The sequence below is a fragment of the Pteronotus mesoamericanus genome, unplaced genomic scaffold (genome assembly GCF_021234165.1).
Source record: "Pteronotus mesoamericanus isolate MK-2021 breed Mesoamerican mustached bat unplaced genomic scaffold, CSHL_Meso_final contig_173, whole genome shotgun sequence".
NCBI classification, from domain to species: domain Eukaryota; kingdom Metazoa; phylum Chordata; class Mammalia; order Chiroptera; family Mormoopidae; genus Pteronotus; species Pteronotus mesoamericanus.
This window is the reverse complement of record NW_026555072.1, coordinates 20116385-20128518: the sequence shown is the minus strand read 5'-3', so window position 1 is coordinate 20128518 and position 12134 is coordinate 20116385. Positions and strand designations below refer to the sequence as shown.

General features: G+C 41.0%; 1 protein-coding gene across 1 annotated transcript; it reads right to left on the bottom strand.

The window, feature by feature from the left end:
• Positions 1–7802: 7802 nt before the first annotated feature.
• LOC129065103 (DDB1- and CUL4-associated factor 8-like) lies at positions 7803–9596 on the bottom strand. The gene has a single exon (XM_054566356.1). It carries the CDS (start codon positions 9594–9596, stop codon positions 7803–7805), a length of 1794 nt encoding a protein of 597 aa, XP_054422331.1.
• Between the last annotated feature and the right edge of the window lie 2538 nt (positions 9597–12134).

Genomic DNA, 12134 nt, shown 5'->3' with positions numbered 1-12134 from the left:
TTGGTTTAAAATTATTCTTTTTAGGAGACAGAAATAATTCTTTGAGGTATGCTTTAGGCCCATTAGAATAACAACCCATTGCCATTTCCAGGATAAGAAAAAGTCTCCTTGCAAAATTCAAACCCAGTAAATGTTGTCAAGCACATTTGACCAAAAGATCATATATCTTTATAAAAGAACATTAAATTAGTCATTTATCTAAAGTGAGAATCAAAAGTATCAAACAAATATAAGTTAGCAAAAGTTTAGTTTTTAGGATTGAAAGGATTATTTTCTTAATTAACCAAGAAATTTGTGAAGGCAATATGACACATTACTATTTTAATAATACATAGAATATTTGCTTTGGAGGTAAAAAAAAATTATATCTGGAAGAGAACAATAACATGAGAAAAAAACAAAACCTTAAACACCTTATCCTTCTAAAAGAACCAAGCTCTGGTTTTGTATTAAATTACATTTGATATTTAAAATCCTTTACTTAATGAAACTTATTCCAATCTTTTTCATCTTATCCATAGGTAAAATTTCCTCTGAAGATTTCTCTATAAAGCTACAACCTTTTTCATCCCACTTGGTTCTCCTCTCTTAACTCATTCAAAAGTCACCAACTTTAGAACAACCTTCATTCTTTTAATTTCCTCTAAAATTTATCTCCATACCTTATACTTCCCATTACTAAAAACATAATTTCTTTCTGACTTAGAATTTTTAACTTTTACAAACCTTAATTTCTAGTAACAACAAAAAGTAAATCATTAGCATTCTTTAGGGTAGCAAATCCCTGAATAAATTTGATAACTTCTAGAAACAGGCTCTTTCATTAGCAAATATAGCCACCATTTTTACAAGCAATAAAAAAAAGACATCTTCATTAACATATCCAAATTTATTTTCTACCTTCTCTGTAACAAGAAACCAAAAGTAGGTAAACTTGGATCAATTAATGTTTTAGTATTACATGTTATTCCAAAATATCCAGATATTTAATAATGTTTATCATGCAACAAAAAAATCTCTGAAGTTTCAAGATACCAATAGACTTTAGGAAACTATGTTGAGGCATATATACATATATATACACACACACATACACACACTCATATACATATATATATAAAACATAATAATATGTAGTATAACATTTACTACAATTATTAAAGAAAAGTTTTATCAAAAACCTTTATGTTATTTGTAACTATTTAAGTCTTAGTAACACTATGAGGTTTCAAAGTCAATTATTATCCAAACTATTTTCTCAACACATTTTGTAACAGATATAACCTGAACTTATTTTTGCAAATCTTGGTAAAACACATGTGATTGATGTTTACAACTCTAAAAGACATTAACAGAACTTAAGTCAGTTATGATGTCAAATATTTTCCTAAATGCAATGATTCATAAAAATCTTTGGAGTGATTGCTATTTATTAATTTATACAAACATTAATTCTTTTAAGCAAATAAAATGTGATACACTACAAGGAACACCATCTAGAGGCAGAATACATCATTCTATACTTATACGAACGTAGAACTCACAAACAAATCCTAACATAAACTGAATCATTAATAACTGTAGAGAAGAAACAAGATTTTTCATTGTGTCTTCTGGACAGCTTTAAGGGAGGCTGGAGAAGACAAAGGCCAGGTGTCAGGCGTGGGCAATATTAACCACTTGTGTTTTAGAAAGTGTCAGTTTTTTCCCCTTTCAGTTATTTCTGCCTCATACTGAATCAGGGGTTTCCAACATGTGGCCCGCAGGCCACATGCAGCCCAGGATGGCTGTGAATGCGGCCCAACACAAATTCAGGAATTTTCTTAAAACATTAGGAGATTATTCTGAGATAACATGTCCCAATATATTTAGTATGTGGCCCAAGATAACTCTTTTTCTTTCAGTGAGGTCCAGAGACACTGAAAACTTGGACATCCGGCCAGTGGGCTGAGGTTCCATCTCCGATTACCTGGCAAGAAGATCTGTTGAGGCTCTAAAATATTCCTTCCATTTCTTCCAAAATAATAGGCTTCTAATTTTGTCAAATTTCTAATTAACAAGTATATCCACTAAGACAGTTTCAAGTATACTAATACTCATTTATCTCAATAATTTTTCAAAAATGTCTATCTTATTAGGAAATGTATTGCTTTTCAATTCCATCACTTTTCTTAGAATTCTCATGTTAATTAACCAGTAAGCAGCTGTAAGACTCAAAAAGCTAAATAGAAATTTAAAAGTGTTAAGACCAGCTGTAGGTCTGTGTATCTCTTTTTTAATTAGGTGCAAGGCACTTGTACTTCCAATGTCCTCATTTGTCACAAACTCCACAAATATCTGAAGCTAAAAACGGCGGGGTCTCATTGGAAAATGATGTTTGGTCTAATTTCTGTCCTTCCATCTCATTAAAGGGGTCTTAATGACAGGTTATTATATCAATATGAGAGCTTGATAAAGCATTTCAATTAAGAAATTTGTTTCCATTGAAAACATCCACCACGTGGCCAGTGGCAGTAGGATTTTAGGGCAACTCCACCAGGAAGTCTTTTCCAACTTCAACAAAGAAGCCAAAATGCCTCCACAAACTGAATGCAGAAGATGCATCCCTCATGGATCCAAACGTTCACCTGCAAATCAGAGGCCTTCGTTACACAGACGGTTAGGATGGGGGGTGCATAAGGCGTCTTCTGTCTCCCACAGCACGCGGGCGGCTCTGACACAAACCCGCCAATGCGTGGCGCGTGGCAGGCAACGCCTCTGGAATGAAATTTTCCCACGGTGAACAAGTAACAACGGTTTAGACAACAAAGCCCCCTTAAGGGCTGGGCCCCCTATCACAGTCTCCCCTCAGAACCGGCAGAGCTGGACCAAGAGTCACTTGGAGACCCGCTCTATTCGACCGGTCACCAGGTGCACCCGGCACGTGCACCTTCCAGGTGGTGGGGACCGGAGAAAATATCTTCACTGATCACAAGCCAGGCTTTCAGGTCATAGAACTAGCTGCAAGGAAAAGCCTCATCCAGTTTTTCATTTTTATAGAATTTACTGGGGTGGCACTGGTTAATAACACTATACAGGCTTCGGGTGTACGGTCATCTAATACATCATCTCTGCATCCTGTTGTGTGTTCGCCACCTCAGGTCAAGGCTCCCTCCATCACCATTTGTCCCCCCTTTACCCTTTCACCCGCCCCCCACCTCGTTGCCCTCTGGCTATCACCATCCTGCTGCCTGTGTCTATGAGTTTTTCTTTCTTTGCTGAGTCTCTTCACCATTTTCACCTACCCCCAAACCCGCCGCCCTCTGACAGAAACGCGGCCTGTAGAAGACGTTCATAGACAAAGAAGAAGGGGGAACAGGGTATGAGCTTTCAGAAGGGAGAACGGGCGATGTACAGGTAGTGCAGGAACAGTGGAACCCACATGGCAGGAAAATCCTTGCTAGGCGACTCAGAGACAGGGGGGACACGGGGTATGTAGCACACAGCCACCTGCCTGAAGCCCTTTTCTAAGGCGAACATCCTAAAACCTCTTTCCTGAAGCAGGGGTCTCTGTCTGAATCTCCTGGGAAGGGAAGGGGATAAGGTAGAAGGTTATTTCTGAGTCCTGTGCCTTAATAAATAGCTTGAATTAATGTCCCCCAAAGGAGTTTCAAAGTGGCAGAATGCTGGTCCCTTCACCAGCAGATCCCTTATCATCCAATGTCATTCAAAGCAGTGTGTAGCTGAAGCTAGAATTACGGTTACTATCCTAGAACGTACTGTTTTCATAGTTTGTATTTTGTTTTTTGTGTCTTATTGCTTCATTGTTGTTGTTTAATTTTTTCTGCTCAGGAGACTACAATTCAATTAAACGGCCTTGAGTTGCTAACATGTCTACCACAGAACTCACAAAAATCCAGGTTGAGGCTACAGCCAACTGTACAGGTGAAAGGTGATTTTTAAATATCATGATCTTACTATGCTTTATGTACAATGTCAAATAAATAATATTTAACCCTTAAATTATATCATGAAAGAATCTTTTTTTTAAAATTTTTTTAATTTATTTTTTCAAATACATTTGTCTCTGCCTCCCCCCACCACTTTCCCTTGCCCCCTCCCTTCCTCCCTCCCTCAGCTCTTCCCCTTTGATTTTGTCCATGAGTCCTTGTTATATGCTCCTTGACTTTCCCATCTTGAGACATGGGATCTCAATTTCTATTGTCACCTAAGCCAAATTACCATGCACAAAAACAATTATGCTAGGTGCCATTATTTATTAGAAAAATTTATTTGCAAATTCTAATTGATACTCCAATTTACACCTTCTTATCTCAATGTCATTGGAAAGTTAATTTGTCAGAACTTAAGTTTTCTGTCCCCTGTTTTAATATGGGTTTTATGAAGAACTATTGAGCCCTGGGCAGTAGCTCAGTTGATTGGAGTATCGCTCCCATATGCCAGGATTGCATGTTTGATCCCAGGTCAGGGCACTCATAAAAGGAACCAATGAATGCATAAATGAGAAAAACAGCAAGTCCATCTCTCTCTCTCTCAAATCAATAACTACAAATAAAAAAAGAATTATTGAGGGACTGCACTTGAATATATTTGTTAGTATATGTGCATCTAAATTCCACAGGTAGTTGCTTATATGATGGAATTAAGAGATAAAGGTGTTGCCAAATTAGGAGGAAAAAAAGACATTGTCCTCTGACTAAAACAACAGGATAAAGAATTTCCAAACCCTCTCCCACAGAAAAGATCCAGAAATCCCTAGTTTTCTCCACAATGCAGGTTGAGAGTAACACAGTAATCTCCTAGGCATACACCCATCTCTGAAATCATTGTCCATTAAAGAAATGTGTATTCAGTCCCCTATAAAGCTCTGAGAAGGAAATGTAAAAACTGAAATCATTATGCTTTTGGCTCCCGTGGTAGAAGGAGCAATGCTGAAGGTCACTGTGGGACCAACAGGACTCACTAAAATTCTTTTGGCTTGTCATTTAGCAACTAGACACCATTATATATATATTTTTTCCTCCGGTGGTCTTTTCTACAACTGTTTTTTTAGAAATGACTGCCAGAAGTTGTCTTTATAGAAGTACATTTTGGCTAATGTACCAGCTTTATGTAGTTAGAATCTGTGCATAATGAGAAGAGAATTATAATACTGCTTAAAGGCCAGGAGAGCCTACACTGAGCTGTCCCATAGAAACGACATTGTGGAATGAAAATAGTTGGTGTTGAGAAATTAAATTTAAGATGAAGTTTCACCTGCTTAAATGGCAGAATTGTTAGCTTGGCCCGCCATGGCAAGGAAGGTGGGTTGTGATGTTTATTGTTCTCTTCTATTTCCTAATATACCAATATTTACATAAATTACAATTGCAACATAATTTTCAATTCCTGGGATCTATGCTACCAGCTTCGTGTTCAGCTATTATCATAACTGTATTTTTCAATTTATCCCAATCCCTGTTATCTATCTACCAACATTAAAAAAGACCAACCTCTCTCCTTAGGGGGATTAACTCTTACAAATGGCAAATCGTCTAGGCAATCTGGTGACTTACTCAATCCAAACAGGTGCTTATGGCGGCCTCCTTCGGGGGTCCAAGCAGAGGTGACTTATAACAGGGACGGGAGAGTGCGTGACTGTGGGACCTGGTTAAGCAGTGTTCTTGAGGCTTTTGTCTTTGCGTCAGGTGCCGGAGCCGGGGGCCAGCACTGCTTTCTGGAAGGAGAGATGGCTGTGCAGTGGGGGAAGCAAAGGTGGACTGAAACCTGTGAGGTTCACCGGAACCCACCAGGACAACCTGGAGCCCAGGCTGATCGTCACGGCCTCCAGGCCTCCACCCGAGGTGGCGTGAGTGCGGGAAGGAGACGTGGGCAGTGTTCCTATGGAGCTGCTGAAGCTGAAGAAAGATCTGAGGCCCAGCTACTGCCTCACACTAAGGGGAGCCAGGAGGTAAGAACCAGTGTGCCGCTGGCCTACTTTCTGAGCCCAAATCAAATAGGGCTACTACTGTGCCCTTGCCTTCCAAATGCTGCTCCAAGTGCCTCTTCTTGCACCAGAAGGGCAGAATCATGCAGGGAAATCTCAAGGTTTTAGTTCAGAGCACAACCCCTCCCCAACGATCCTCCATCCCACCTCCAACCCCTCACAGCCCACCGACAGAGACTGACGGCTTCTAAACAGCACATGACAAAGACCTGGGTAGTTACCCTATTTTCCCATTGTTCTCAGTGCCGCCAGTTTTTTGGAAATGTCAAAGGGTATTTTATTTTTTTTTAATTTGTTGATCTTCTGGCTGGTATACAACCACCCAACAGTCCAGGATTGCCCCAAACTTGGGATTCTAGTTTTACTCTGCTTTCCTTATGGCCATTTTTAAACCACAGTGCTTTGCTCAGACTCATTAGGTTCTTTTGGGACATTTAGGGTCTTTTCCTGACAGCAGAACTTGGTAGGGGCTACCCCAGGGGCCCAGATCCCATTCCATTGTCTCTACCTTTGAATCTCAAGGAGCAGAAACTTTGATTAAGTAATTTTCCATTCTGAAGTCCGATCTCATATAAACTCATACTGCTCTCAAGTGGCCTGAGATAATACCCATTTAAGGAGCATTATGGAAGAAAAGCCTCTGTTAGGACACAGGGTGTTTTAACACCTCTGTCTTTACCAACAAACAGCTGCAAAGCAGGGCGTGTTCTACCTCACAGGGAGGCTGGGGACAAGGAGGGCCTCTGCCTCACTTACACACATAACAGGTGTAAAACTGAAACATTATTATTGCATGCTACCTGGACATCCTGTACCCAAAGTTTGCGTTAAATAAAGCTTAGAACAAACAATTTTTAAAAGCAACTTAACCCCTTAAGAAGAACCTTAAGCAATGCATCAATGTCAAATGAGATATTTCATTCAATGATATCACACAGTTATCTTAAGTACAAACTACTCTTTATTGCAACATGAAGTTATTCTTAATGTTGGTTCAAACATATACTCATTTTAAAATCTTAAGAATTCTTATATTCCTGGCTGGTCCCTTCTAGATTATGAGTGTCACAAGAGAACTCTGCAGTTGGTAATCCTGAGGTAGTCCTCAGCCATGCACCTTCAGGAGAATTCAAAGTACAGGGTAGACAGAGTCAGGCCTCTCAACTCACTCCTTACTAGCCCTGCCTGCTACTACAATCTATCAGTGTTAACATGGATTCAGAAAACAGGAACAAGTAATTAATTCTAGACAAAAAAAATTATCTTCCTAGAACTTTATCTAACCACATTTTCTCTCCATTTTCTTCTCTCTCCCTGTCCCTCTCTCTTCCTCTCTCTCCTCTCATTAAGCACACGAGTATATATGAGTGTGCATACAATTTCTTTTACTCACTTTTGAATAATAAACACATTTGTACAATTTTCAGCTCAAACAAAGAAGTTACACACATACTACTAAAGATGAAATAAAGGTGATTGTTTTCAGATTCAATAAGGGTCTTAATATTTTCACCAGAATAAGGACCCTTTAGTAGTCTATTGTAAGAGAGCAAACAAAAAGTGGCATAAATGAATTGCTTCTACATTCACACAGAGGTAAGCGGTAAAGGAAGAGGAATAAAAAGACCAAGTGAGGGGAAAATAATGAGGGAGGAAGAATGTGAGAAAGGAAGGAAGGAAAGCAGAGGGAACAGATGAAAGGTGGTTTTTATTGTGGGAAATAAAAGACCAAAGGCAAATCTATTAGTTAAACTGAATTTCAAGCTTAAAGTCCAGCCTACTGCAGTGACATCAAGCTGCATCAGGTATCAGGCATTCAGGATGGGAGGCACTGCATACGTCCTTGGTACTGTCCCTGGTCTTGGTATTCTTCGTCCTCGCCCTCATCCTCAGATACGACTGAGGAACTGGAAGACTCGTCTGACTCTGCTTCCCCAAGTCCTACTGGGTTGGGAACCCGGGGAGTAACATGTCGGCGATAATTTCTGTATGTCAGGTGATGCATGAGGAAGGAAAGCAGGTTGGTGTCAAACACATCAGAGTGGCCCAGCCCCTCTGTATCTCGTTCCTGCTTGTTCTTCTTAATCAAATCCTTTAACCCGAGTAGCTGGGTGGCATCTTTAGCAGTGGGTGCCCAGATCTTGGCATCATGGTCTAGGCCACTGGTTGCCATCACGGGGAGGTAAGGGTGGGGCTCAACACAGTTGACAGTTCCTGCCCTGTCACCCCCCTCCAGGAGCTGAACGACCTGACAGGATGATTTCTCCCACAGGAAGATGTGCCCGCCATCACTACCGCTCACCACAAACTCACTTCTGGGGCCATAGAAATTGACACCTTTGACTGTGGCATTATTTCTGTGCCCCTTGTATTTCTTAACATACTGGGCCCCATCACAGCTAGAGGTGTGGAACAGGTAAATATCTTCATCGGTGTAACTGGCCAGGAGCTCTGTGCCATCATGGCTGTACACCAGGCAGGTGATGTTTACTTTGCCATCACAGTTGGCCAGGTGATGAGGGCAGAACTTCTTGAGCACGCCATTATTCACACTCTCATCAATTTTCCTCTGGTCATAAATTCTTACAAACTGGTCCATTCCACCCACAGCAAACTGGTAAGTATTGGCGGGATTCACAAAGATCGAATACAGTCCCACTTTCCTCGCATTCTCCTTTGTTACGACCACTTTGGAAGCTGGGCGGTCTTGTCTGAGATCAATGGCAAAAACAACAGCATCTTCCCCTGAGGTTAGGAACTTAAAAGGGGAGTCTGGCTCCAGCGCCAGCTTGTGGCTCGCTCCTCTATGTTGGGCCACCCGCTTAGAAACCCTGTTGTGTGGCAGAGCAAGCAGCTGTGCCACCCGTACCTGCCCATCACGGGCACACGTGGCCAGGGTGGAATCGCCACAGTTGGGAAGGAACTTGGCCTGAAAGACATTATTTCTGTGATCACTCTCAAAGTCCAGTACTGGCTGCTGATGCACCCAATCCCAAACTATCACCGTTAAGTCATCACTGCTGGTGGCCAGTCGGGTGCCACGTTGGTTAAAGTGAACACTATTGACACAACCGCTGTGGCCTTCCAGGCCATACTGCAGGCAGAAACGCTGCACAAACACCCGTGCCCCGCAGGCCTCGTAAACAAAGCGGGAACTGGAACCCAGCTGCCGATCTCGAAGAGCAGTGAGGACATTCCAGCGAGGACGCGGCAGGGCCGATGTCTCTGAGGACACCCAGTCCTCCAGGGCCTGGGCCTCGTCTGATAAATGCTGATCAGGGTTGCCCTGAGTGCACCGTACCTCGTGCTGGTCTTCTGCCGCTTCTTCCTCATCTTCCTCTACTTCACGCCTTGGCCCGCCGTCGCCATCACCGTCGCCATGGCCGTGGTCGACTGTGTCTTCGCCACCATCGTTTTCTGCATCCATGCCTTGATTTTCTGTGCCAGCAAGGGTGGGAACACTACCATCCCCGGCACCGTCACCGTCTCTGGTCAACGTCAAGTTCATTTGAAGTTCAGGTGTCAAGTTGAGATCTGAAGATGTCTCCCTCTTAACCTCCTCCTCCAACTGCCCACCTGGGCCATCAGCGCCGCCCCCGTTTCCAGACATCTCGGAGGATGCTAACTGTAGTTGCCGAGCTGTTGTGGAGAAAGTCCTGGAGGGCTTGAGAAGGGGGCAAACAGCACCGGGTGGGGATAGTGCAGCGGAGAAGGTTGGCCTAAAAGTCAAGCGCCATTTTGGGTAGGCCGAAGCCGGAAGTGCAATAGCGCGCTGTACCTTTGCCTGTATGGGAGCCGAGGAGGTTCAAAAGACTTCCTCCCATCTACAGGTTCGCTGTAAGTCTGGCCGCTCGGATATTTTTTTTCTGTTTTTCCAGTCCTTGAGCCCCTGCCCGCCCCCGCAGCTATCTTACGCTGTCAGGCAGTGTGCTTGCTGCTTGTTCTTTTGAACATTGAAACATATTGCACTTGGGAAATGTTCTTATTAGAGAACCTGCAACAAAACCAATCCTCCTTGGGAAAAACACTATCCTAAGCCTCTCGGTGCTCTGGTTGAAGATAATGTACAGTTGTGAAATGAATAATCAAATGCAATGGATAGTGCATAGGCCCCCACTGCTAGTGAACTCCTGCAATGGAAACAATATCTTCAGCGAATCAAACAGCTTAAGGGAAACCTTGAGAGCTCTAACTGGTAGAAAAGCCATAGGGTTGACAGATAAAATACGCAATGCCTAGGTAACTGCATTTTAGATTTAAAATTGAATACATTTTCAGCACGAGTAGATCCCAAATATTGCATTAGGCTTGACTTATAATAAAGATATTTATTATTTATGTCAATGGCAAATTTAAGTACATGTCGTGTTTTTTTTTCGTTTTTTGGGTTTTTTTGTTGTTGTTGTTGTTGTTGTTAAATATGGCAGGCTTTTTTTGGTGAGAAGAGTAATTTAAACCCTGTGTGTCATCAAAGCTTAAATTGACTGGTCAGTTTAACGTAGACATTGAAATAGCGACTGCATCACCAATTTGAAATAGAAGCACAGCTCTTTTCTTCCTCCGCCAGAGATTCGTTGTATTTATTTGAAGTTCGTTCAATTTAAGATGCTTGAGGAATACCACCATAATTTCATGAAGAAGGAATTCTTCTGTGATGTTATAAAGGTATTACAATATTGTAAATATATCTCAAAATAGATAAAGAGCTTGGAGTTGGGGGATTTTAGGAAAAGAAAACACTTCAGAGACTGAATTGTGATTGTTGTGTTAAATTCCAAACTTTGGCAAATGAATTGTCTAAGGTGATGTCAGCAAATTTTCGAAGGGCTTCAGTAAACTGCTGTCTAAGTGTGGAAAACAAGATTTCCCTCAGAGTAATTGCAAGATCAATGTAAAGTCGATTAAACACAGAAGTATATAGCCTTTTAAAGAGAGAACAGTTCCAATGCTAATTAATACCAATGGAAAGATACATAAAAGAATATTCATAGTGCTCTGTAGAGGATAGCACAGCAACCTGAAAACCACCTGAAAGCCTATCAAGAGTAACACAGGTAAATAAACTGGCATATATTTCTATAGTCGAATGATGTACAAAAATGAAGATTCATGAATTAAATACAACATGTGTGAATCTTAAAACAACGATGAGTAAAAACAGAAGTGAGAGAAGAGTAGAAAATTTCATTTTTATTCAGATCTTTATAGTTTTCATATGCAATATAGCTTTTAAGAAAGGCAAGGGAATAATCGACTTAAAATTCAAGATAATTATTAAGAGGAGAGAGGGAGGTTAAAATCTGGAAGAGAGAAATCTTAAGAAAAATTCTTGGACACATATATAGCTTATCCTGGGTATAGGTACATTGTTATTCTTTTTGCTGTTTATTGACTGACATATGCATATACATTCACATACACATATACATATACATAAACATTTATATACCCTTTTCCACATATGATAGATTGTATAATAGCTCATTAACAAGGGGTCCTGCTGAGCCATGGACCACAAAAACAAAACACAACAAACAAACATACATACGCCCACCCTGGGTAACTAGAGCATTAAACCCTATGATGCCCATTCTGGCATGGTCCGGGGAAGGAACCCTTTATAATTGGCTTTGGAAATGTGCTTAGTTCCATTTCCAGAAACAGTTCTCCTGTTAGAGGTTGAATCAGGTTCTCTTAATCCGTTGCTGTTGTATTAGTTTGAGTTGTTTTATGTACAATACAAACTCATGAAGCAAAGCGACTATGAATTGGCTTTTCCTTTAGGTTTGCATTTAATTTCCTTGATCCATTTGGTATATTTCCATTCCCATTCATTCCTTAATTCATTCTCCACAAATTTATTTGGAGCTTCCAAATAAATGCCATGTGCTGTTCTAGGTTCTGATAAAAGTGGTAATCCTTTCACCGACAGAGCATAAAATGTAGTGGGAAAAGACCGTAAACTAGCTAACACATAGATCGTATGGAGCACTGATGAGTGGTATGGAGAGAAATAAAGGTGTGCAAGTAGACATAGACTGGAGGTTGTTATTTTAGACAGTGCATTCAAAGGAGGCCTCTTTTATGAGATGCTATTTCAGCAGAGGGCTGAAAAAAAAAGAGAAAAGGAACATGGAAATACCTAGGA

Bases quoted from the DNA above. Each gene is read 5' to 3' on its own strand.
- LOC129065103 (XM_054566356.1), bottom strand. From the start codon at position 9,596: ATGTCTGGAAACGGGGGCGGCGCTGATGGCCCAGGTGGGCAGTTGGAG.